General features: G+C 46.9%; 1 protein-coding gene across 2 annotated transcripts in view; it reads right to left on the bottom strand.

Annotated features, from left to right (window-relative positions):
• Positions 1-27,859, bottom strand: part of LDAH (lipid droplet associated hydrolase) — a 1,359,976-nt gene that overhangs the window by 1,188,701 nt on the left and 143,416 nt on the right. For both annotated transcript variants that reach the window (XM_086926275.1, XM_086926276.1), the window contains exon 3: positions 18,663-18,797. In XM_086926275.1, coding sequence (XP_086782401.1) covers positions 18,663-18,797 — 135 coding nt within the window. The remainder of the gene's footprint in view (positions 1-18,662; positions 18,798-27,859) is intronic.

Raw genomic sequence — 27,859 nt, 5'->3', positions numbered from 1 at the left:
CCGTGAAGCGGCAGCTGCGGGAATTGGACCTGCCTTACTCCCTGCTGTTCCCCTCGCGCCTCCGGGTGGTCACCAAGGAGGGTACGTGCTTCTTTGAGGCCCCATCTGACGTATGGGACTGGCTGAAGCAGACCGGGCAGTGGTCAGGGGCGAGGCCCACTGGCCCAGAGGTCGGAGGCTGGCAAGGACAACGGTCCAGGAGATGGAGACGGAGGAAAGGGGCCAGACAGAGTGTGGACCTGGGCCAGGCTGCCCCAAGTCCGGAGCGGATGAGACGGGAGAGGCAGGAGGCGTTGGCGGCAGTTGCGACGCTGGGAGCGACCAAGGCTAATGAACGCGTGAAAGCCCAGCAGCGGAGTGATCTGGATGTCAGCGGCGCATCCTCCCCGTCCACAGTTCTGTCGGAAGACGCCAACTTACCAGTGGTGACACCACAGCCAGCGGACCTCCTGATGTGATTATGAAAGAGCTACTGGCGGCAGAACTGGAGGCCATCGCCTGTCAACTATTGAACATTGAAAACCATATCCTTTGGCTGACTGCTGCGCAGAGAGCTGCTGAGTGGGACGCTGCCACAGTGACACAGGTGCTGCATGGGGATGGGGGCAGCATCCGGGGCTGGGGGAGAGTGCCTCAGCAAGCGGACAGGCAAGACTGGCTCTGGGGGGCGAGCAACTGACCACGTCACGGGCCTGAGCAAAAGGGGGGAGTGGGTCATCAGGTGTCCTGCATGAGCAGCGCGTTGGCCACCCTTGAGCACCTCCCAGACGCACATAGACCCTACACACGAGAGCAACACCATCATATTGCTGGCTACACAACCCACTGAGCGAACACTGCGCTGAGAGCACGACCCACTGAGGGACAGGCACACTGTTCGTTTGAACGAATGCCCCGTTGGGTAATCGCCCCACATGTTTTGTTGTTTACAGGTAGCTAAAAGATGCAGAAGCGACATGCAGACGAGCTCCCTGAGCACCGGCCCGCCGGCCGCGCTTGGTACCCTTACCACCCTCTGACCCACACAAGGAGGCAACGCAACACTATCAATGGCAAACACTAACATCATAACGTGGAACATCTGCGGTATGCACACCCCAGCGTGCCGTTACTCTGTTTTCTCTTTGGTGGGGGTCGAGCTGTTACACGAGACACTTGTCCCGAGCAGAACTTGGGAAAGCTCCGTAGGAGATGGAGAGGCCAGATATACGGCAAGGAGTACTCAGCGCATGCACGCGGCACGCTAATCTGGGTCAGGGCCGGAGTCCCGTTTGTATGCGAAGAGGCACAGGTGGATCAGGAAGGCAGGTACTCCCTGGCGAAGGGGAAAAGTAACGGGCAGCTGGTACTACTGGGCTCCTTGTATGCCCCCAACACGGGCCAACACTCATTTCTGGAAAATCTGAATCGAGTCCTCCACTCATACGCGGGACTACCATGGTTATTAGGCGGAGATCTTAACATGGTATTGATCGGTCCTTCCCCCCGCTACACTCTGCACCGGTGACGTCAAATGCGCAGGCGCTGCAGGACTGGCTTGCCCATTGGGAGATATATGACCTCTGGCGGGTACAAAACCCCACCGATCGAATATACTCATATTATTCAGCGGTTCACGGCCTGCATGTCCGCTTAGACCGCATAGTGGGCTTCCTCTCCTGGCCGAGACGACATACCTAGGTAGGACATAACCCTCTGTTGTTCCAGATTTGTTGGAATGCGGGCAGGCCGCCAGTACCCATGTGGAAGTTGCAACCGGCCGCCCTTGAGGACGCTGAGTTTCGCTCCTCCTTGGGCACAGCCATTCTGTTGTAATTTGAGGATAATGCAGAGACGACTGCCGATCCACTACTGGAATGGGACGCGCATAAGGCGACCATCCGGGGGCACTGTATCGGAGCCACCTGGAATATTCGCAAGACAGTGTCCGATTCCCTGACCAGGCTGGAGTCAAAGCTCCTGCGATATGAGAGGGAGGGCGAAGGAGCCAGAAGGCAATCGATCAAGCTGGAGGAGCTGAGAGGGAAACATGCAGCCTTAATGGAACGGCTAAGGTGCCATAATTATGCGGCACACACGGCCAGGACGGATGCCAAGGCGGACAGGGCTGGGAGGCTGCTGGCTTGGCTGGTGCAAAGATCAGACAGGGGAGCACTGGTGGGAGCCATTTGTGCGGGGGGAGGGGAAATGGTCTACACGCAGCGCAAAATTCATCAAGCGATGACTGCACATTATAGGCACCTGTATACGTCCCGGGGTGTTGGCTCCAGACACGTGCTGGAGGAGTTCTTAGACCTGGTGGCGCTACCCAATGCCACTGACACCCAGAACGGGACACTCTGTGCCCTGCTCACCTTAGAAGAGGTCGGGGAAGTGATTCAGGCCCTGGCAACAGGGAAATCAGACGGCCTACCGGCTGAGTACTACAAGGCCAACAGAGAGATTCTGGCGCCCTGGCTTCTCCAACTATATAACACAGCGATTGATGAGGATAGGCTCACGCCGTCTCTGCGAGAGGCCTTTCTAGTGTCACTTCCCAAGCCTGGCAAAGACCCCACAGCGTTAGGCTCGTACTGCCCACTAGCTATGCTGAATGTGGATTACAAGATTTACGCCAAAATCCTTGCGGAGCGGTTGGCGCCGGTTGTCCCACATTTGGTGCATCCGGACCAAAATGGCTTTGTACCGGCGCAATCCACATTGCTGAACCTTAGACGGTATTTCAGGGTAGCGGCGGGAGCAACGGAGGACTGGCCTAAAGCAGGATGCCTAATATTAGACCTAGAAAAGGCGCTCGACAGTCTGGAGTGGGGGTATCTGAAGTCAGTTCTGGAAAAGTATGAGCTTGACGCCGATTTCCTACAGATGGTGGGCCTTCTATACCGAGACCCGGTGGTCCGGGTGAGATTGGGACCTTATGTATCGGAGGCGGTGGGCAGGGGCACCCGGCAGGGGTGCCCGCTGTCCCCGCTGCTCTTTGCGCTTGCCATGGAACCCCTGGCTGCGGCCCTGCGACAGACACTGGGTGTTGGGGTTCCGCTGGGGGACGGTGTGCACCAGGTGTCGATTTATGCTGACGACCTACTAGTTTTTGTCAGAGATGTAAGAGCTATTTCGGGCAGTCTGGACCGTCTCCTAAGCGACTTCGCAGAGTTCTCCGGCCCCCGGGTCAACGCAGGCAAGTCGGGCCTCTTTGCGTTTAGAAATGGAGTGGCGGACCCGGGATTAAGGCTGCCGGGCACAAGAGTTCAATGGATGGCGGACACATTTAAATATCTGGGAATACAAATTTATCGCCAGCCGGCCGATCTATATGACGGGAACCTAGGCCACGCAGTGACCGCGCTCAGGTCACCGATTAGCTTCTGGTCCACGGTCCCGCTAACGCCCACGGGTAGAGTAGCGCTGGCCAAAATGGTCATGCTCCCGTGCTTGCTCTATTACTTCACTAACTTACCTCTGTTTCTGCCGGCTTCTTTCTTTACCACGCTAAATAGGATCCTCCATGATTTCGTCTGGGGCTCCTCCAGGCATTGGCTGGCGCTCCGGAAGCTGTTCCTCCCCACTGATAAGGGCGGATTCGCTGCCCCCTGCTTTGAACACTACTACCTCGCTGCACAACTTCAGTGGGTTGCTCACTGGTTAGCAGACAGGGGAAGAGAGGACACGGCCACCAGGGACCCCCCATACACACTGGAGCAAATACAAGTGCTGTTTCACCCACTGACCACCCCGGCGCGCCCCACCCCGCTACTGCTGACGGTGGCATATCAGTGCTTTCGCAGGACGCTGAGACTCACACGAGCAGTCCTTCCATACGCGCCGGCGGTACCCTTGGAGGGCTCACCGGGAGTAGGGGGGGTCCTTACGCGTCCTATGCTAGAGAGGTGGCATGATGAGGATACAGACGCTAAGCGACCTATACAGGGATGGGGAGCTGACACCATATAAGACACTGGTCACTGACGAGGGGCTTCCACCAGGGGGTTCCTCCTGCATTGCTCCCTACTGGCACGCATGGCAAAGGGATGGGGGGATGTTGCGACGGAGCCCGAACAGCACCTTACCATACAATATTTGCACGTCATGGGAAGGGGGAGACACCTGGTTAAGTGGTTCGCTGCGTCGCTGAGAGTGCACACAGCAATAAGCCTAGACGCTTTACGGGGCAAATGGAAGCAAGATCTGGGGCGGGCCTTTGAAGATAAAGAATGGGAGAAAGTCCTCAAGAGTCCTGTGAGGATCCCCCGGAACATGCGGTTTCACCAAATTCAGATCTACATATTACACAGGGCCTACCTAACTCCAGCCTTAATTAATAGGTATTTTCACAGGGCGGACGAGGCCTGCCCCAGATGCGAGGCTGTGGATGCTGACATACTGCACTTTCTGTGGGGATGTACAGGGCTGGGCACTTACTGGAAGGACATCGGTAGGCTCCTTGCGCAATGTACCGGGCGCATCATCCCATGCAACTGGCCTGAATTCCTTCTACATCTATTTAAGAGGCCCCGGAAAGATAAAGCATTATCCCGGTTCCTAGACTTGGGGTTGGTGGTGGCGGTGCGTCTCCTCACTAAGAGATGGAAGGCACAGGACCCACCCAGCGCGCAGGCTTGGACCCTGTCCCTTCAGGTGCGGGCTAGGGCGGAATGGACCGCTATACGGCGGGAGGAAACAGTGGGATTCCATGGGGAGCCTATGGCAGAGACCTGGGAGTGTATGCTTCATAATCTACAGTCGGGCAGGGTGGCTGCTGCTGAAGGAACGGTAGAGGGCTAGGCGGGACCTCAGCTAACCAGGGGATGCGCGCTACAGTCACCATACATGGCAACTTGCAGGATGCAAAGCGTGAAGCTGAAGACAGGGGATTGACAGGAGCTGAAGGCGTGTGGGGACGGGGGGGAAGGACACCTGAGCGGGTGGTGGAGTGGGAGACAGGAGTGGGTACAGGAAGCGAGGGGGGGGTGGGGGCAATATTGACTGTCTGCTCATGACCATGTCGCACTGTGCTTGGCTGCATTAGCAAAGTTAAAGTTTACTGTTTGGAAATATAACTCATTTCTGTACCTAGTGCTGGGTCGCATAGGCCCCCCTTTATTTTATTTGAGTTTGGATGCACTCGGGCACAATTGCTAATTACAGGAATGTTTGCAAAACACAATGCAGCACCACAGGGGCATAATGCGTTCAAGTATTTGACAATCGAAGAATAAATGCAGTAATGTGCTGGATGAATATGTATGTGCATTGTGCCACATAAACCAGTAGATGCAACCAACGTTTCATCAACCCTTTGCTTGCAGGCAGGGCAAATGTCCGAGACATCCACCACACAAGACCACATTTTGCAAAATGATCTAGTGTCAAGGGTGCCATATCTGAATTGCAAAAAAGGATTTTGGCCTGGGGATGAAACAAAGGCCACGATGGCCTAGTATATGGGGGTGGATTTGAAATTCAGAAGGTTTTCGACCAGACACCCACTCTTTTGTAAAAATGTCTTCAAGGACAACATTCCAATAGGTCTCTTTTCAAACTGCCCTTGAAGTTGACATTAGTTCCTCTGGGTGTAACCCAAATCTTTCAAGACCCAATTTTCACAGAGTTGGCTTTATAAAACATACCCAATGGACCCTGGAACTACCAGGAAATTTTAAAAGGTCCTTAATGCCCTCTCAATAGGCAGAAGATTAATTTGTGGTTCATTAACGACACAATTAGAATAAAAGTTGGCTACATATCTTCAGTAAATCACACAGGGCTAAATTCACAAAGATATTTGTGACCCCCAAGTCGAAATTAGGAGTGAAATTATGTCTCTTAATAAGTATATCCCATGTTTGGTATTCACAATCTTAAATGCACATTCATATGTGGATTTTCTTAACATAGTATAACACCAAGAGAAAACCTACTTCTATACTGTTATATTAACACCTGAGCAAACCCACCTAAGAGGGACTGATTATGTGTGTTCCATGGTGGAGGGTAAGATCAACATACCTAAAAATTTGTGAATATTCAAAAGGATAGAATAAAGTTTATAGAGCCCTCGAATGCCGAGGCGTCTTGGCGCTAAAGTCTATGTCTAAAATATGGCTAAAATGTCTATGTCTCCTCCCTGGCCCCAGTCATCCGCTCCCATGGGTTCGAACTCACATCGTACGCAGATGACACACATATTGTGGTGTCACTGCTACCAGGGAGGGAGACTGATGTGGCCAGCAGGTTCCAGGAGTGCATGAAGGCTGTGAACAAATGGATGTCCGGAAACTGTTTAAAACTCAATTCGGCTAAAACCGAAGTGATACTGTTTGGCTCTACGGTCAATTTTTGGGGCCCGAGTTGGGGGCCAGAAGAAATGGGGAGTCTTCCTATTCCTGTCAATAAGGTCAAGAACCTGGGGGTCATTATAGACGATAGACTCTCCTATGGACCTCAGGTAAATGCCTTGGCTTCATCTATCCACTGGACATTGAAAATCCTCCGGAAGGTTCTTCCGTTTCTCCCAGGGGAATGCAAAAAACAGCTGTGACGGCCTTAGTGCTCTCACGATTGGATTACTGCAACAGTTTGCTCCTTGAAGCCCAGCAGGGAATACTTGACAAGTTACAGATACTGCAGAATGCAGCTGCGCGTCTACTTACAGGCTTGCCTAAGTTTGCATCTATCTCCCATGAACTGGTGAAACTACATTGGTTGCCAGTAAGGAAGCGGATCCTATTCAAAAGCATGTGTATTGTCTATAAGGCGACCCATGGTATAGGCCCAGCATTCCTGGGGCAACATTTTCCCCTGTACAAACCAGGTAGACTTTTGAGGTCAGACACTTTGGGATTGATCAAGACCCCACGCATCAGGAAAGTGTGTTGGGGAGGCAGGAGTTTTAGCCGAGGGGCGGCGGTGGCCTGGAATGCTCTTCCTGTGGCACTCCGACTGTCCCCTGAGTTGATGACCTTTCGGAGAAAGCTAAAAACATGGCTTTTTGTAAACTAATTGCGGGGATATAGCTTTAGGAGCTATCAAGATAGTGCCATGACACCGTACGGTAATAGTGCGCTTTACAAATGTCACAAATAAATAAATAAAGTGATACAAGAGAGAGATTACAAACAGCTATGCCGTCCATTTTATGCTCCGGGGAACAGCCACGTTTATAACAGTTTCCTGAACATTAGCCTGTTTGGTTGAAGTCTCACGGTGGTAGGCAGTTGGTTTCATAGCCTGACTGCACAGTGCGATAGACTCCTACCGCCCCATCTGTCTCGACAGACTTTGATGATACAGATGCGTCCCGTGTTTGAGGATCTGAGGCTTCCTGTAGGAATGTACCAATGGAAAAATTTACGGAGGTCGGCTGCCCCTCCGCCATATAGTGTCTTGTGAACCAGGCATAAAGCCTTGAATTCCATATGCTGCTGTATTGGAAGCCAATGCAGTTTGAAAGGTAGGTTATCATCTTGTGCATACTTAAAAATGTTCTACTGTCAAGGGCATGAAAAGAGCATGTGTCCCTAGCTGCTGGAGGTAGAGCGGGAAGGAGGCCAGTCAGATGGCCCTTGTAGAGCAGCTGCAGTTTATTGGTGCTAGTGGAAATCAGGAGTCCTTCAGGTTCATTTCCTTAGCAATTAACCAGAATTATTCCTTCAGATGTGCTTTTGTGTCTAGGGATGTTCTGATGTGCTGGTGGTGAGATGCTGTTTTATCCTGTGTACTAGCCAGTCATTTTAAAATTCCCTAGACACAACTGTGGCCGAAATAGTACCAAACCTAAACCCTCTTTGTAGCACTTCCTCTTTAACTTTACTGCAAGTCTCTCATTCAAGACTGCTCAAATCAGACTTCCCTACCAAGACCTTTGTGTCCTTTTTCAGGTCCACCCTCAGAGAATTGAGAGAACACAGCCTCTGTTTGATCTTGGTACATCTTCAACACCTGCGGTGCACAGACTTATATCAGAGAGACCTCTCTGGATCAAATACACATATTCAGTGCTAACATTCTGAGGTTAGGCTGATAAACCTAATTGGTTTCAGTTTTATCAAAGGCAATCAAACCTAAAAGTTTGATTTTCCTTTCTGCAAATGTGGTCTCAGAGCTTCATAATACTTCAAAGATCAATATGATCATGCTCTCTCCACCCCCTTATCTCATTAAAAAGTAAGGTAAATCTTTAACATAAGAGGATCACAAGATTTTACGTGCCCGTCTAGGGTGCTTAGTGTTAACAGACCCTTGTTTGATCTTTGCCAGTGTGAAAAAGACAAGGCCATTTCCAAATAAACTACTTTAAGTTGAATAGTTATGTGCTTCAAAGTGTGATAAGAGCTGACAGAGTGAGGTTTTTCACCTGCTTTTTATCAAATATATATTATTCAGTCTTTTGTCTGACTTATTTACCCCTATCTTTTCAATTTCTGTTGCTACACAGGCTATACAGAAATCCTTTTTCATCGTAATCATCATTGTGCCACAACCACGGCCCCTTTCAGCAACTGTTAATCATCCGTTCCTATAGGCTTAACTTTTTTCTGAAATGTAATGCCAACAACTGAGATCTTGTAGGTTGGTGGTGTTGAGGTCCTCTCAAACTCTACAGAGTGGCCACAGAAATTTTACAAGTCACTCACTCCTATCACAGCAGGTAGAAAAGTTTCAGTTAGATTTTACCATAAATCGACCTACATTTATTCTTGGATGCTCAAAACAAATCTTTCTCTTATGTCACCCGCCTGGACGACTCCTGGTGGCCCACGACGCTGGGCACCGCACCGACACCCACGGACCACACACGCAACCTAGGATTCATCCTGTACTCCTCCCTCACGATGACCAAGCAAGTCAACACAGTCTCGTCCTCATGCTTCAACACCCTGCGCATGCTCCGAAAGATCTTCCGGTGGATCCCCACCGAAACCAGAAAGACGGTCACCCAGGCCCTAGTCACCAGCCGACTGGACTACGGGAACGCCCTATATGCAGAAACCACAGCCAAACTCCAGAAACGCCTTCAGTCAGCGCATACAGAACGCCTCAGCACGACTCATCCTCGACATCCCTCGCCACAACCACATATCCTCCCACCTGAGAAACCTGCACTGGCTCCCCGTCAGCAAGAGGATCACGTTCAGGCTGCTCACCCATGCACACAAAGCGCTCCACAACATGGGCCCCGAATACCTCAACAACCGCCTCTCGTTCTACACCCCCACCCGCCAGCTCCGCTCCACCAGCCTCGCCCTCGCCACCGTCCCACGGATTCGCAGAGCCACCACCGGAGGAAGATCGTTCTCCTACCTGGCAGCCAAGATATAGAACTCACTCTCCGCACACCTACAACTGACCCAGGGCCATCTCACCTTCAGGAGACACCTCAAGACCTGGCTATTCGAGCAGTAGCGGCACCCCTCCCTTCAGCGCCTGGATACCCTCACGGGTGAGTAGCGTGCTCTACAAATGTATTGATTGATTGATTGATTGTCATCTGATCACGTATCCACTATGGCTAGTTCTATTTTGAACCACACTCTATTATGCCAGTACTATTTATATCAACCATGCTGATATTCTGAAAATCTACAAAGAATGTACAACATTCTGGTGAGGGCTGTTTGCATCCAGAATAAGCCTGATTTTTTTCCAGGACTCCTATACCTTTGCATTGGCATCACATAGAGCACACCCCGCTTAAAATATTATGTTTGGCACTCTCGGTATGTCCCCAGTCTCAGCTCACTGTTAAACTTGTACCAAGCCATCCTTCCACTCACATCATTCTGAATTTAGGGCAATATGTATCAAAAAGTCATTTTGTGATTCTCAAATAGCGATTTTTTGCGAATCGCTATTTGAGAATCACAAAATGCTATGTATGTAAGAATTGCAATAAATGTTGCGAATCCTACATATTCCTGAATTGCGATTCGCAAATTGTGATTCGCAATTAAGGAATACCTCCCCATTCATTCCTATGGGCCTAGAGGGACATAGGAATGACTGGGAAGACATTCTCAACTTGCAATTAGCGAATCGCAAATTGAGAATGCAATTTCAAGGGTGCAGGGGTATCAAAAGGACACCCTGTTGCACCACTGAAATAAGCATGGGTGCACATGTGGCGCACATACATGCCCTAAGGGCATGTATGTGCTTCACATTGCACTTTGAAAAATGCAAAAAAGTGAATTTTTCAAAGAAATCGCAAATTACCACCAACTTGAAGTTGGTGGTAATTTGCGATTCCTTAAGGCCAAATTGCAAAATTTGGGATTTCTTAAATGCAATCGCAAATTTTGCGATTCCTTATTTTGCTTAAGACATACCATTTGGCAAAATTGCATTCGCAAACGCCGAAATTCAGCAAATTTCGGCGTTTGCGAATGAAAATTTGCTTGATACATATGGCCCATAATCTCCTCCTAGCTATCCCAAGGTTACACACCATGGTTGTCAGGTTTCTTATTATTTCCTCCAAAGCGTCGGAACACTCTGACACTGTCACTTCGACTCACTGCAAACCATGTTCACTTAATAAAGGCCGTAAAAAACGCTCCTCTTATTTTACACCCCTTTCCTGGCTCTTTAAGTTCTTCCAGTCTGTTGTAGAGCAATTATTAACTCTCAGTGAATGAATTTTACATGATTTCTTTTATGATTTATAAGCTCATAGAAGGCATTGGTGTTCATTCCATAGAAGGCCAAAGTGTGACATCAGAACCATAGAGCGAGTTTGCTTGTGTGGACATATATCAAGCAGCAAAGTTGTCCTTTATTAACCACTAACTAGGCTGTTTGAATGTTAGGTGGGTGAGGCTTGCATTGGTCGAGTGGTCCTTCAAAACCGTCTTCTTAAAATCCTGCTTTATTTCGAGTTCTTCCCGACACTTTATACCAATCAAAAGACAAGACTTCCTCAGAAGATGTAATTTTTAAGAAAAAGTGGATCACCTACAGCAATGGATTTCCTATAAATCTGTTCTTCCTCAAGCAAATTTCTCATCCTCTCCATTTTATTGCTTTTCTCATAATATTGGTTAGGTGAGTCAGTTCTACAGTTCAATGGACCCTGTATCATGGAGAACTGAATGACTACTTTAATGGGACCATGCATTCAACAACCCCTGCTAGCTCTACAAAGCTTTCTAGTTCCAGGCCGTGGGTGCAAGCTATTTCAAGAGATGAGCTGCCTGCAGGAGGAGGAATGCTACTGAAGGTTAACTTCTTATCTATTTGTGAGGCTCTTGATCAGAATAGTTCCCTATCCTCAGCAACGTAGCAGTGCAGGCCGTAAGGCCAACAACCTGACCATAAGAAGTCATTCAACCTCACAGACCACTGATGCTAATGATGTTCATAACATATTAAAAGTGAAACAACCTTCAAAAGTCAATATTTGGCGAACAGCTAGTGCCTGTTAAATTCCCGATATCAAACAATCACCTCAAACTTAACTCACCAAAAACTGAAATAATTATCTGTGGTTTCTGTCAAAAGCTCAACCTTACAAATACTAGCCTGATCAAGTTAACTGAAAAAATGGATCATAAATTCAAAACTTTCACTTAAATCGCAAGTCAACAAAGAGAGAGGAGACTCAATCTGTATATTATAGATACATTATTCCCCTATCCAGTGCTCTCACACAAGATACAAGCATCACTGGCCATAATAATGTCCAGTCTGGACCAGAGATTTGCACTTTCCATAGGATGCACTAGGACTTAATCAGCAAGCTTTAAGAATACAGAGTGCAGCAGTGGGACACGTCCTTAACCTAAACAGATGGGACCACATTACTTTCACATTGCAAAGCTCTACTCTGGATGCCAGTGGCAAGAAGAATGTCTGTCAAAGCGCTCTGCATTGTACACCAGGCAATTCATGGGAGGGACCAACATTCTTAGAATCCAAACTCAGGTTTTGCAACAAAGGAGAACTCAAAAACAAATTCCTTAACCTAATAAGTCCCTCTTCAAAAAAAATGGCATTGACGGCAGCTCTTTCTTAATGGACACGCAAGATTTAGCATATACTCCAGAAGAGGATAAGGGCCATCAACATACATTCAGAATTCAGAAGAGAAATAAGGATTTGGCTTTTCTCTAAACCAGGGCTCAAGTGACTCTCAGGTCACAATCCTGTTTGGCTTGCATAAGCAACTTGCATTTCATTTCATTAAGTCTTTATTGCGATTCTTCATCATAAAAGACAGTAAATATCCATTAATACAAATTTAATTCACTTTAAAATACACCATCATTTCCAGAAATCTAAAACATATGACTATACCACATCAACAACAGTTAATAAATAAATATATATATTTACATTTTAAAACCAATTCTAAAAAAGGATTAAATGTATAAACCAGCATAGAGACTTAATACATCTGTTAATTTTGCAAGGGGTGTGTACTCTTCAAATATAAAGTATTACCAACTCCTACCCCTGACTTCAAGGGCCCAACTTAGGTCTTTACATAGCTACTTTGCCCCCCCCCCCTGTATTTGTTGCGTAGGACCCACGCCCAGCTCAAGAACTTTGCTACTCCAATTACAGTGAGGTGGGAAGTTTCAGATTTCAATATTCTCCTTGCAACCATCGCCGATCTAGTTCCCATGCGCAAACATACTGATTTTAACCAGGTGCTCCTCGGTTGGTGATAAACAGGGCATACAAATAAAAAGTGAGCAATATTCTCAATATGATCTTGGTAGAATGCACACTTATCGCTACTAGCAGGATTCCATTTGCTAGTAAACCATCGTAGGGGTAATGTACCTACCCTAAACTGATGGTAAAGTTTGCGATCGTGTGACTTCGTAATAAGGTCCCGGTACCCTTCCAAAAGGAGTTAATCCGTAATGTCAAGGAAATCACTCGACAGTGACTGGTGGGTATGGGAGGAGAATCTCTTAACTTTGACCAACTCCCAGTACGCTGCTTTGTAGGACCTTTTGGATGGAAATTCCGCAGTTTCAGGATGATCCCAAAGATTCCTCATCCCCATGTCAGTCAGCAGGGACTTAATTTCGGTCAACCATGGGATATTGTGAGATCGACTTAGCCCCCTAACTTCCATCAGGCCTTTGGCATACAGGAAGAGGTCCGGAGTAATCCAGAGACTCCTCCAGAATGCCAGCGGTCTATAGCGTGCAACTTCTTCAAGTGCCTCACAACCAAGATCAAGAAGCAATGGAATTCGATGGGATGATTGAGGCAAGCCTACTACCGATCTCATAAATTTGTTCTGGGCTGTAGAAAGTGGAGATAAATTATAAAAAACCCAAATTTCGGCACCATATAAGATGGCTGGGCAGAATTTAGTTGGGTATATTTTGACAATGGGGGCAATAGGCTTGGTTAGGGATAACCTGTGCTCCTTAATCAGGGCACCGGCTAGCTGAGCGTGTTTCAGCACTAGCATTTCGACTTGGGGCTTCCAACTTAATTTATCAATAAAATTTAACATCCAAGTAGGTAAAAAGATCTGTTTGCTCTAATGGATCGCCATCCATGTTAATTTGTGCTTTAACTGACTTTGACCCATGGAGCACCATAAACTTGGTTTTCCCTACATTGACCACGAGCTCATGTTCGCGACAAAACACCTCAAAACGAGACAGTGCCAGCTGCAGTCCCTGTCTCGTTTTGGATATAAGCAGAGTGTCGTCCGCGAACATGAGCAGTGGCACTTTCATGCCAGCTAACATTGGCGCATCATTTGGGTGAATTACAAAGTATTGGACCACCCCGTTTATAAATAGAGAAAACAAGGTGGGAGCCACCACACACCCCTGTCGAATGCCTTTGCTCACCTCAAACCTTTCTGTAACCTCACCTGGTTTGCCCCAACGAACCTGCGCATAAGTATATTCATGGATTTTGACCAAAATAGTAACCAACTCTTTGGGCATCCCCATTTTCAGTAATGCTTTCCACAGTTTTACCCTTGGAACGAGATCAAAAGCGGATTTTAAGTCCACATATGCCGCAAAGAGCATGCCCCCCCCTAAAACCACATCCTTCCAGTATATTAATACAAATCTGAAGGCCTGGTCAAGGGTCCCTGTATGTGACCGAAACCCTGCCTGTAAAGGTGTTAAAATGTCGGCTTCGGTCATCCATCCCTGTATCCTCCCCAGTACCAATCTCGCTACGATCTTTTGAACAGCATTGATTAGACTGATGGGTCTATAATGTGCTGGAGCAGAGCAATCTTCCTTCTTATAAATCGGTATGATCTATTCTCCAGACCAGGATGCTGGGAGTAGGGCTCCACTGGGTATGGCATTTGCTAGTAACTTTATATATGGGACCCATAGATCTTGGTCTTGCTTAAACAGATCTGCAGGGATGCAGTCTGGCCCCGGGGCCCTGCCACTCGGGATTATTTATAACACAGACTCCACCTCTCTACATGTGAACTTCAGTGGTTCTTCAGATAGGATAGACGGGACAGCTTCATCACTACCAAGGGCTGCCTTGAACTGTGTTTCAAAATATGGCAACCATTGCGGAGGTTCAACATGATTGCTCGGAGCCTGTGACTGAGGACTGTTCCCCCATTTAAATAGGTGCCAGAATTGGGTCATGCTTCTCCCATTACATGCCTGTAACAAGTCCTTCCATCGATCATCGTCCCATTCTCTCTTAGCTTGTCTCTGTGAAGCTTTGTACTTAGCTCTACACTGCTTGATATTAACCTGTGACCTTGATTTGATAGCTTCCACCAGGGCTTTATAAGCCTGTCTACAGGAGTTGTTATACCACAAGCTTGGCTTCAATGGACTAATTTTTTTGCGAGAATTTTCATTGATAAAAAACAAGCCCTTGAAGAGTTCATTATGAACACCCGATAGGTTTGCATTTGACGCCTCCTGGGTCTCACAATCGGGAATTTTTGTCAGAGAACCCGAAACCATAGCCCTAATCTGTGCGACATTTCTATCGTTGTTAGCTATCCTTGCCCACCGAACCCTTCTTAAATCATTCGTAATAGTTACCATTCCTAAATGAATATCACCTTCCCTCTGTAAAAGGCTACAAAAGCTTCTATTGTTAATTCTTAAAACCAGTGGGTTGTGGTCACTTTCTGGCCGACTCTGAACCTCTATGTCTATAACCGAGGGCCACAGTTCCACATTGACAAGTATGTAATCTATACGACTATCAAATCTACCATTGTCAAATGTCATTGCACCCTGCCTATCAGACTGCGTCCTTCCGTTAACCGCCCTTAGGCCCCTTTCCAAGCACAACCCCTTCAATTGAAGTGCGGCCTCAGACCATTTCCTTATGGGTTGGAGGTCCAAGTGAGGGATGCCCCAAAATGCATCCACATCTTCACTGAGCCTTCCATCTTCAAAATCCAGGGGTTCAAAACAGGTATTGAAATCACCAGCAATAATATGGTTACTAATATTTGCCTCTTGTGACAAATAACTTTCCGAAATTGTGATAACATTTGAACTCCTGCCGCCCGGTTGGCCCCCACGAATATATATTGTATATGATCATATCAAGGCCTTTTGGTGAGCTGACCCGTATGGCCAAAACATCTGGGCTATCGATAGTTACCTCATCCACCCTAATCCCCTCAAGTTGCCGCACCCAACAAGTCAACCCACCAACTGGTCTACCCCTTGGTCCCTTGGTCGCTGCTTTAAAGAAGTTTAAATAACCTACATGAAAAACTCCTTCTGCCGACCATGTCTCTTGGAAAGCCCATAAGTCCGTGCACTCTATATATGATGACCAATCTGCAGACATTGATTTTGATTCTAATCCCGCTATAGTCCAAGAGGATAGAGTCATAAATGGTCTCGAAGAACTAGGACCTCACCCGCAGTGCTGATCATAACCTCCTTTATATTCACATCAGTTGTTAAAGGTTGACCTGTACTAGGGGTTCTTAAGAGGTTGAACCTCAAGATCAGTGAGATTGTTCCTCTGTTCACTACCCATGTAGGCATTCCCTGTACCAACTATCTGTGTAACCCGGGGGAAGCACTCCCACTTCCCAGTTTATTACAGGTACAAGTTGTTGGATTCCTATCTATCATCTTTTTAACCTCACTGCCTACAACCCACTGTATAGTGTCACTCCCACTCAGTCAGTCGATTTCTTCAAGAGTTGATAGTGACTCAAAATGATTATTGGTCTGAATCGGATTATCGAACAAATTGTGAACCCTACGAGAGTCCCACGCTTCCTTATTTCTAGGCATCGTCCGTGGGTTGTAGAAGAACCCTAGTGGAAGTAATCTGATTTCCTCTACTGCAGGGGGATAGTGCCCAGCCATCTCTAAAATGTATTGTACCAAAGAGGGTGACCTAAAATTCAGTACCACATAATCGCCAGCCATAGATTTATATGAGTGGCCTACCCAGTTAATTTGTCGCACCATTTTGAATTCGTCGAATAATTCCTGTCTAATGCCTGTCTTTTTGCTCAGGAAATGGAGAGCCTTGTTTTTAAGTGTTGACCAATGCTCTCGAGTTCCCGGGGGAAGTGGGGGCACGTTGGCTAAGATAACTGTGTAGGGCGTGGCTTCAGGGGGGAGATGGAGACTAGGTAGCATGTTAGAACCCCCTTCTATACCTTGCTCAGCCCGCCTCCTGTTACCTTCTACCCCACACTGCTGCACCAACAGTACAGCAGCATCATTGTTTAAACTAGATGGAGGACAGTCTGTACTGATCACCGGTTGTGCCTGGTCAGCACTTATTTGGGAATTTGCCATGGTTCCCAGCTGCGTGTTGGACCCCCCGCCCCCATTAACCTGGATGGTAGATTGGGCAAGATTCCTTTGATTACTACAAGATAGGCGTTGTTCGATCTTATCAAGCCCATCATTAACTCAGTCTAGTCTTTTGAGTATTGGATCAATAAGGGCAGCTATTTGTTCTCTTAATAATAAGCACAAATCTTCCGGATTGAACTGAATGTTTGTGCAAGTTGCCTGCTTAGATTGGGAAGCTAATAATGTGGGTGATGTGTTTACAGCGAGATTAGCATCTAAGGTATTAACCCCCGGCTTCCCGAAGACGTATACCCCACTAGATTCTTTATTGGCGGTCAATGGATTTTGTTTAGCTGTACATCAACCTTTCTTTTTTTTTAGTAGGCGGTTCAACCCCTTATCCCCTCATAGATGTCTTCCCCCTAGTCTTTACCATAGCTGGAGTTGCGAGGTACCCGGGGTGGGGGACATAGACACCTCACATAACAAACTGGGGGGTGCTGTGTCGGAAGCTAAATCGGTACTAGGCAATGATTGGGGTATTTGGGGGCTGGGCAAGGAGACTCCCTAGATAGTGCTGGTTCCAGCGAGAGCCTACGCTCGGTTGCCTGGATCTGATGCATTAGAACAGATTTGGCTCTATTTAGGAAAGCATCTAATGTGCCCACCACCCTATCTCCCACCTTTCTTTTGCTCATATGTATGGGAACTCAGTACCTCAGAGCCACACAGTGGCAGAACCCCAGCTAGCTTACAATAAAAGGGTCCCAAACAAAGAGTATCAAGCTTACAAATCGCCTCAATAAATGTCAGTAACGTGGCCCGGCCTCTTCTGGGCTCTGACGGGCGCGGATGGGCCCGCCCTTGGCCCGGGCTTTGCCCGGGGAGGCCCGTGTGCGTCCCATGCTGCGGAAGCCCTGTGTCTGTTTTGAGCACCTCCCGGTGCTCACTCTTGCGATGTACAGCGAGAATACCGCATGGGCTTCTGGGTATTGTAGTTTCCTTGCAGCAGACCCAACAGAATGCAGCAGAATGTGGCGTCCGCGTGCAAGCACCAAACGCTATGCAGGCACCAGTGCTGTGACTCAGCTCCTCGTGGCAACAAACCTCTGTGACCCCCAGGCAGCAGGTAAGATGATGGCGAGACGTTTAAGGACCGTCAACAAGAAGACCTACTGTCACTCCTTCACCTACAGACACATGGGTAAGACACACGTAACTTCCAGCTTGACAAGTCGGGCCTCTGGCTCAAAACCAAAACTCACCCTTAGTACATTTCACTTCAAACAACACCCTTTTTCCACCCATGCACTACAGAAATATTAAATACTGATAAGGCTATTTGCAAAGTGCTTTGGGGCCTTGAGAAGAGGTAGGAATGTACCACTGAGGTGCTATAATACAATACAAGGTTTCTGTCAGTTGAGTCCCAATTTGGGATCTCCTGTGAAAGAGAGCTTGTTCCTGTTCTAGAAGGCTCATCCCAGAAATGTGGTCCATGCAGTACCAACAATGTAAAGCTTTACTTACATAGCAAAGCTCTAAATATATGGTAGAACTGGACAACTCTCACCAGCACTATATCACAAGTATAAACATTAGTTAATATGTAACATTTAACAACAGATTGTAAAAATACTTCCTTTCCTATATTTTTAATCTTAGAACAAATGTATGACCACACACATAACTCAAAATCAATCCTATATGGATGCTGTAGAAATTCATTGATACGACCTTTTGACCACGTAATTATTCTCTTCTGCTCCGTACTGTGAATACAGTAACCAACATTATTGTTGATCCATCTTTGTAGCAGTTTGTTTGACCTTGGATTTAGTTGTCACGTTTTGTTTCCAAACATTTAATTTGGCGAACTTATAATTTTATTAATTATAAAGTAATATACTATACCTGCTGTCATGCTCATGCCACTTGGGGGTCCACAGTGCCCAGCGTGGCTTACACCCCATACTGGATGTTGCTGGTTCAGTCCATTGTACAGAGTTTGCATGAATGTCTTGTAAAATCCAATTAAGCCTGGGTTACCTGCCAAAGAAAAACACATTTTAATTTAATTTTATGATATGAAAAGTATCTAAATACTGTAATTTACAAATACCAGTCCTACTGGTTATTTAAGAAAAGGTTATTATATTCTGTCATTTTCTATGTAATTTAACAAACCCGAACAGTACTTGCTATATCCTATTACGGATTTTGGAATACCTTAATTTATTGTTAGAATTGAAATGAATTCACCTTCAGCTTATTAACCAAGTACATTAACTGTGATATTATTAAAGGGGGTTGGGGATTACACTGCTGGACATACAAATCTATTTCATCTCATAGCCAGTTTCAGTTACCATTCTTAAGGTAAGAGTTGCCCAACATTATGATGTCACATCTATGGCCATAACAAACTCAAGACCACCAAGCATGTGCTGATCATTTTTCAATGTTTTTCAAGTGAAAAAGATCTGGCTTTATTCCAAAAGCTAGTAGCAGGTGTAATAGAAGGTGTTGGGCCTGGCCCTTTTTTCAGGGTTCAGGGTACTGCCGATGAATTGCAACAGACACACGAGCGAGTAAGTCGATTTATTGTGAGGCTTTTGTCCCAGTGGTTTAGAAAACTAGCGCACACGCCTCAAGTCTCTCTCATTATTCTTTGCAGAAAATCACAATACTTAGTGACATTGACTCTGTTTGGAATTATAACCTCCATCTACATTTACCATTGTTAAGCTAAGTTAAGTCATGAAGCTCTCGGCAGTGTTGCTCTGCCTCTGATTCTAACGAGTTGCATTAGGCAGATGTATTCTTAACACATTTTACTCCTTAATTCGTAGAACAAAGACATTTCAAGCCGTGTTTACAGAAATATCAACATAGGCTACTTCAAATTACTAATCACAGGTACTATTAGTAGGTTTTGGTCTAAAATCACATTATAAACACAGGGGAGGGCTAGCACTTCATTTTATTTCATTTTTTAGCTAACACTCAGTCACGGCCCTGATGAGAACCTCACCAAAGGTGTTGGGGTTCGAAACGTGTCGGCGCCTTTTCAACAGTGGGATTCCTTTACTGGATTTGAATCTTATCTTAGGGAATATCTATCTGTTTAAATAAGACTATCCCTAGATACATAAAATGTGTTCCCACTGCCAGCAACCCCTCAACGTGGATCTTAATGTGGTTAATGGATTACCATTAGGTTTCTTTTTCTTTGTTGAAACCATGACTGGCTTTGAATTTACGTATTGTAAATGTGCATTGTAATGTGTTCGTTTTAAAACCAGTGTTGATTGTTTGTTTAATTGTCTAAATATTTATGTTTCCCTTCTTCGGAACACCCTAAAAAGATACAAATTACCATTTTTGAAACTATAAGAATAACTGAGTAAATAAATACTCCAAATCATAATTTGTTTCATGGTTTGCTGTTTAACCAATATTTGTGACAAATGTGATGACTAGATTATCTTGCTGACTTTTACAAAGTGGGTATTACTTTGCGCTTATGACTGTGCTCTGCAGCCTGACTCCTATCCACGTCTGAGCCTGGTTGACAGCTACACATTCTGCATACTTTCCACACAGCCATCACACAGGGAGGGATAGGTGTGACAGGGTTGCATCTGCATTCATTTGTATACTGATGGTCTTCCTGGGCTGGGTGAGAGGGAGGAGGTCGCACTTTCGTTTGTCTAGGCAGTGTCCTGACATCACACAAAGTGCTGATTTACACCCTACTGTACGACTGGAGCCAAGGGCTAAGTTGAAAGGGGGTGTTGTGCACTTCTAAAGATTCTTTTGAAGTTCCCCCTATATCAAAGACATTTTGGGTATGAGTACAGGGGCTTTGACCCCATGGTTTTAAACACTGCGTGGGACTTGTAACAGACACTGCTGGCTCTACATACTGCACCAGAGGACTACGGTGCTGCCAGGAAGATCACCACTTGGACTACCTTCCATTGTTGTGCTGACAGGCTGGCCTGCTTGGCTGCTAGAGAGACTGCCACTTTACTGAGCAAACTAGTGTGCTGGCCTGCTGTCATGTTCCGTCCTTACCTTGAGGCAGCGTTTCCTGGCTGCAGGCGGAGAAGGCTCAACTCCGTACTCGGGTGATGTGGGCATTCATCGTTTCTGGTTTAAGGGAGTCAGCGGTCTAGCTGTACTCCGGAGGCCGCCGGTATCGTCTAAGCGCTTCCGGGGGAAACCACTTAAGAACCGTGGTTTCCGCCCGTTCTGCGCTTTGGATTCTGGATTCCTGAAGCCGCAAACCAGCATTCCTGCCAGCATTTCACCGAGATGTTCATAACGCTGCCACGCTTAGCTTCTCAAGCCCGTCTTTCCTGGAAGCGTGAGTACCAGACCGCTCCGAGACGCGCTCTCGCTAGAGCCATCTTGGAACCACTATATTCAGGACGACCTGCCTTACCTGCACCGGTAGTCTTGCTGGCTTACCTGGGTGCGCCTATTCTTTGTTTTGTCATTTGCCTTGCTGATTTTGTTGTGCATTGACATTGCCATCGCGCAGGGGCGCATAGTTTTGCCATTTGCCTTGCTGATTTTGTTGTGCATTGACATTGCCATCGCGCAGGAGCGCATTGCCAAATACCTTGCTGAATTTGTTTTCCAATTACTTTGCCAACGCGCAGGAGCGCATAGTTTGTTTTGCCAATTGCCTTGCTGATTTTGTTGTACATATACAGAGCCAGAAGTGGTGGTCCATGTCGTCTCTGCAGGATTGCCTTACAGGTCACAGGTAAGACTTGTGGGGTCCTTGACACCTGCTGCCTGACTCCCTGCTTTGGTTCCCCCAGATATTCTCCTCGAACTTGTGACTGCCTAGAATTGGCTATGGGACCCTGAGTCCGGCCTCTCAAGTCACCCGCAACTAGCACTTGGTGAGTGTTTCATTTGGCCTTTGATTGTCTTAAAGATAAGCGCGGGGTGAGCACTTTCTGTCCTCCTTTCCGAGCGTGTATGGAGCCAGTATATGGTGAGCGCTCTCATCGCTGTACCCTCTGAGCTGGGAGATTGGGTGGTTGTGAAGGACTGGGTTCTTTAAGACCCAGCGGTGCCAGGGCACAACACCTGAAACCTTCGTGGGTAACCTGTTCCGGCGTACAAGTCACAGAGACACGGGACACTTCCTTCGGCGTCAAAGATTCAAGGTTTATTTGCTGCAGGGAACACAGAAATCACAGGAAGTACATCGAGTGTAGTTCGGGGAGACTGCTTCAAATTGGTTCTGTGGATCGCTCCTTTTATACAGTTCTTACCCATAGGATAACATTGAACACAAAAGTTTACAACCCGGTTCCCACAATTATCCCCCAGAGGGGTCGCTTTGGTCACTTTGAAACACACGAGGTCCGGAACATAAGTGCGGAAACATTTGGTGGTTCCCAACTGTAAAAACCATCTTCCCACCATTAGTAAATTCCAATCAGCAGTAAAATAGATCGAAATAGGAACGAAGACAGGTGCAGAGGAAGACGGAGACAGTGGGGAGATCGGAAAGGGTGTAAAAGGGGAGGTATCGGGAAACACGAGATACAGGCATCAAAGGGACGTGCCTAATGAGATGCACGGCTGAGACAATAAGTCCGTGCGGCAAGATGAGCCTCGAGCGGCGCCATCTGCCTTACAGTAGCAACCCCCTCGTCATAAAGACACTTTCAAAGAACATGTGTCTTCCGCAAATATCTTGGGAGTCCCAGGGTCGCGAAGCGGACTACGTCCGTTCGCTGGCTACTTGAGGGCAAGAGACAAAATGGATGCCGTATCTAAGATGGAACCCGTGGGTACAGATGAAAAACCCACATAACAAACGAACGGTTTAAGTTAGCACAGCGAAACTGCGCACACTTACTAAACTCGTCATTTGCGGTTCATAGATACCAGACTCGACCATATTCGTGCGAGTTAAAAAACACCACTTACAATTGTCACGGAACCTCAGACGCTCCTTTTGCCCTCATGTAGGCAAGCACTAGTCGGAATCATATTCGATATTCATCAGACCATCGAGATGTTGCTGTAGCATAGCTCTGTCCGACCGAGTCCCCTTGGTAACAGATGGTTGTCTCATACACGTTGCAGCACAGAGGCCACATAAGGCAGGACCACACTGCACACAAAGGCAACACGTGAACAGGAACACTACCACGACTCCGATGATCATCAGAATTTTCCAACCCCAAGTCGACATCAGGCCCCAAAACCATCCAAGTAGCGTCCAATCCCCTACATCCACGTGTATGGATTCGGAGATCTTATGCAACCTCGAGATGGCTTGATAGACAGTGGGAGCATTATCTGGAATGAAAATGCAGCAGCTCGAATGGATCACCTTACATACCCCACCACGATCTGCTAAGATGACATCTAAAACCATACGGTTTTGTAACGTCATAAGTCTCTCCGCCTGAAGTTCTGTGGTGATATTACCAAGGGCACTGGCAGTAATATTAGCTGTCGATTCTACCACTCGAGTCAACTGTCTCAGGTTCCTACTATTAACCATAGGTCCCCAAAACGGGAGGAAACCCTTGAAAAAGTCTCCTGCCTCTTGACCGGCAGTATCCTCTTCGCTAATTACGCCTCGCACAACTCTAGTCTTATGATAATCGGCATCTACAGTGAATGTCGGAGGCAACAGATTTGCAATAAAACATGAGCCCATGAAGTCAGCGGGCAACCATGTGTATGCACGATCATAACAGATAAAGTATGTACCCTTGGCGGCCAGAAACACAGGGGACGAGAACATCGGCAGAATGTAATTTTCAGTGCAAGCACTTGCTCCAAGTCGGGCTTGCGATCTTCGGCCACGACCCATAAGACAAAAATTACCAGTGTGGGGTACAACCCATATTGGAGGCGAGCTTTTAAGCTGCTTTTCACTAGTGAACACACTATATTCACCTCTACTTAGGACCTTATAGGCTTGTACCTCTTCTTCAGGGATAAGCGAAGGATCATAGATCTCACTATCTAAGTCCTCTATGGCTATCGATAAAGGCTTCTGATACGAGGTAGGGCCAGAGTAGGGGGAACGTGGTTCTCTAATGGGGTGGAAACCCAGTGCGCTTCGAAACATTGTTTGAAATGCTCGAGCTGACCCTTGGGAACTATACGGTAACACCAGATACGGAATTCCCTTATCCGTAGTATGTGGCATCAACCCACACACCCAACAATTGGTAGTGTTAACTACTAACTGATGCTGATGAAGGAGCTGAATAAAGGAATTGTTGCGGAATTCTACACGTCTAGCCTGCTCGTGTTCCGGTAACATGTGAAAGGAATGGGGAGAAACAGTTGAGGTAAGGTTAGGGTAAGGAGTAGGAGTAGGTGTAGCAGGTAAGAAATAGGACATCGTATAATACACCCCACCCGCCAATAATGCAGAAGCAGTCAAAAACAATACAAACAATTGAAATATGAAACATTTAGTACGACTAAGTTGCTGCAGCTTGAATCTATAGACTTGAGCCCCCTCCAAATCATTCAGCTTCGAGAATGCCATTCCCTATGACCGTCCGCAACGTTTCTTGACGCACTTCGTTCTGTGCAGCAATAGTCAATCCCCAGGAGTTCCTAGGAACCGACGGCCTTTAACCTAGCGTCAAGACCTACTGTCCAGAAGGAAGTACGCGCGCGGCCCTACGGCCTTCAATACACAATATGTATATACAAGCACAAAGTCTCTCGGCTGTGGAAGTAGAAAGATACAAGGAAGGAAGCTCAATATATATATATATGTACACAATTCACAGTGATACGAATGTTCAAAACTGATCACGGGAAACGAGGATAATGCAGTTGTCAGTTTCAGCAAAGCAAAAAAGAATTTTATTTGTCCTTAGTGCGAGATCGCAGAGAATATCTGTGTTTCCCGGGACGTGTCTGCTCGTCGAACAAAGGATCCGTTGAAGAGACAGCGTCCTGCTGATCAGTTGATTGTTCTGGTCTTGAGTCTTTTGCTAACAAGTTTTCAACAGTGGCTTTCTGCTGCGCTGAGGATTCTCCAACGGGCTGTGCGTCGCTGAAAGGCACAAACGCCGGCAATGTTTCTGTTTCTGTTGACGCAATGCCTTTCCTTACCCACGGGTCTGCCAGCAAAGGGATAGGGACTCGCTTGGTGTGCGTAGCGTGCACCCAATTTTTGCGCCCCTCAAGACGAACGGCAGTCCTCGTGGCCAGGAGCACCTGGTAAGGTCCGGTAAATCTTGGGTCCAGATTATTCTTGCGTGAAAAGTTGCGTGTTACCACCCAGTCTCCGGGCTGGAGCTGGTGGCCTGGACCCTCCGTCTGCGTCGGCAATGCGTCGTAAACCTGTTGGTGAATTAACCTCAGTTTAGCAGTCAAGTCATGTAAATAATCAATCAACATTGGATACTCAAGATCAGTGAATATTCCTGGCCTAGGAACCCCCCACACATTCGCAGGACGGCCGAACACTATCTCATAGGGGCTAAGCCCTACTCGGGAGTGTACAGTCGCCCTAGTTGACAGTAATGCTAAGGGTAAAGCGTCAGGCCACGAAAGACCAGTCGTAGCCTGAATCTTCGCTAGTTTTAGCTTAAGGGTGCCATTGTACCCTTCAACTAATCCAGCTGACTGGGGATGATTGGCGCTGTGGAATTTTTGATTTATTCCAAGGCCCTTACACACACTCTTCATCACACTTCCAACAAACTCACTTCCGTTATCTGACCACACGACTCTAGGCATTCCATACCGAGGAAAGTATTCCTTCAGTAGGATTTTCGCAGTAGACAAAGCAGTATTGTCTTTGAGGGGATAGGCCTCGATCCATCGGGAGAATGCGCAAACCACAACTAAAACGTATTTCAGGTTATTGCATCGCTCCATATGGATGAAGTCCAATTGAATCACCTCAAAGGGATACGAAGGAGGAGCAAAACTGCCAGGGGGAGTTGGGGTTCCTTTGCCAGGATTGTACATCATACACACCATACAATTCTTCACCAGACGTTCAGCACATTTCGTAATGCCATCATTCTTCCACACCGGGGACAACAACTTACAAATACCTTTCGCGCTAATATGTGCTAACCCATGCGCCATTGTCACAACGGCCAGCACATACGCATCAGGCAACATCCATCTTTTCTGATCCGACAAATCAATCCAACAACCATTCGCATCCAACTTTCCCGTACTTTCTTTCCACTTCATCTTTTCAGTCTCGGTGGCCTCATTCTGAATTGCTTTCACGCTCTCAACAGTATCTTCACACATACTTGATTCTGTAGGCCACCTAACCGAACTCGTCACATACATTCGAGTGCTAAGGTTCCGGGCAGTCTCCTTAGCAATCTCATCCGCAAACGCATTACCACGACCAACATCATCCGTCACTTTACGATGCGCACTACACTTAACAATCGCAACTTGTGTAGGCAAAGTCAATGCATCCAAAAGATCGTTCACAAGCTGGCCATGCTGTATCTTCATACCATGCGATGTCAAGAAACCACGCTCTCGCCACAATCGTCCAAAACTATGCGCTACACCAAAAGCGTATTGGCTATCGGTGTACACATTCACACGTTTCCCTTTTGCTAACACACATGCTCTAGTGAGAGCAATCAATTCCGCAGCTTGGGCAGAATTCTGATTCAATCTTGCAGTTTCAACAACAGTGTTCAGTGTTACAACAGCATAAGCAGTAGTCACATCGCCATTCGGCAACTTAAAACATGACCCATCCACATACAGAGTGCCATCCGGATCTTCCAATGGGGTGTTTTTAAGGTCCACTCGACCTTTCGTTTCTTCTTCAGTCCTCAAGTAGCAGTCATGTTCTGTTACTTCATCTGACTCTGCACTAATTGGTAACAAGGTTGCCGGGTTTAGGACATTACAACGTTTTATCTGAATATGGCTTGCCAAGAGCGTCAATTCGTACCCAGACAACCTCGCACTCGTCAAGTGCTGAGTTTTCGTCCGATTCAAAAGAGTATCGACTGCATGCGGAACCATCACCGTAAGCATATTATCCATGACCAATCCTGCTGATTGTCGGATGGAGACCGCAGCTGCCGCAGTTGCTCTCAAACAACTCGGCAATGCTCTAGCTACTGGGTCCAAGGTCGAGGAAAAATATGCACATGGGCGCTGCTTACCACCAAAAGGTTGCGTTAAAACACTCAAAGCACAACCGTCCCTCTCGTGGACATATAACGTGAACGGCTTGCCGTAGTCAGGGGTGCCTAACACAGGAGCCGAACACAATGAATCACGTAGTTCAGAAAAACTTTTCTGACATTCATCCGTCCATGGTAAAGGAGTTGAAACATCCTTGCACGTAAGAGCCACCAATGGTTTCGCTAGCAATGAGAAATTAGGAATCCATTGCCTGCAGTACGACGTGATACCTAGAAAGGCACGCACATCTCTTTGGGTTTTTGGCACAGCCATGCGCGCAATCGCTGCAATTCTCTCTGGGGTCAATCTCCTTCCCTCCTTTGACAATAAGTGACCTAGATAGGTTACTTCTTGACAACAATATTGGAGTTTCGAAGGTGACACCTTGTGATTTAGCTCACAGAGATGTTGCAGCAACGACACCGTAGCAATTTTGCAAATGTCCTGAGTATCGGCAGCCACCAATAAGTCGTCGACGTATTGGATTAAAGCCGCACCAACCGGCAACCGAAACGCATCCAGTTGACCCTTCAAGGCTTGACTGTAAATCGATGGACTTTCACAGTAGCCCTGAGGAGCGCGTTTGAACCGGAAGCTACGTCCACCGAGAGAGAAACCAAAAAGGTCCCTGCTCTCTTCGGCAATCGGGATGCTGAAAAACGCATTTTTCAAATCAATCACCGAAAACCATGATGCAGTAGCTGGAATCAGAGTCAGTAGCGCCGTGATGTCAGGCACAACGGGGAATTGAGGAACCACAATTTTATTTACCTCCCGTAAATCGATAACAAAGCGATAAACAGGCGGATTTGTAGGATCTGTACGTTTAAGAATGGGCAGTACAGGGCTATTGCACACGTTTCCCCGGGTTTCTTCAATAACATCTTTCTCGATCAGGTCATAGATGATCGCTA

This window comes from Lissotriton vulgaris, chromosome 6 (genome assembly GCF_964263255.1).
Source record: "Lissotriton vulgaris chromosome 6, aLisVul1.2, whole genome shotgun sequence".
NCBI classification, from domain to species: domain Eukaryota; kingdom Metazoa; phylum Chordata; class Amphibia; order Caudata; family Salamandridae; genus Lissotriton; species Lissotriton vulgaris.
The sequence above is the reverse complement of the archived record's forward strand: the minus strand, read 5'-3'. Positions and strand labels throughout refer to the sequence as shown.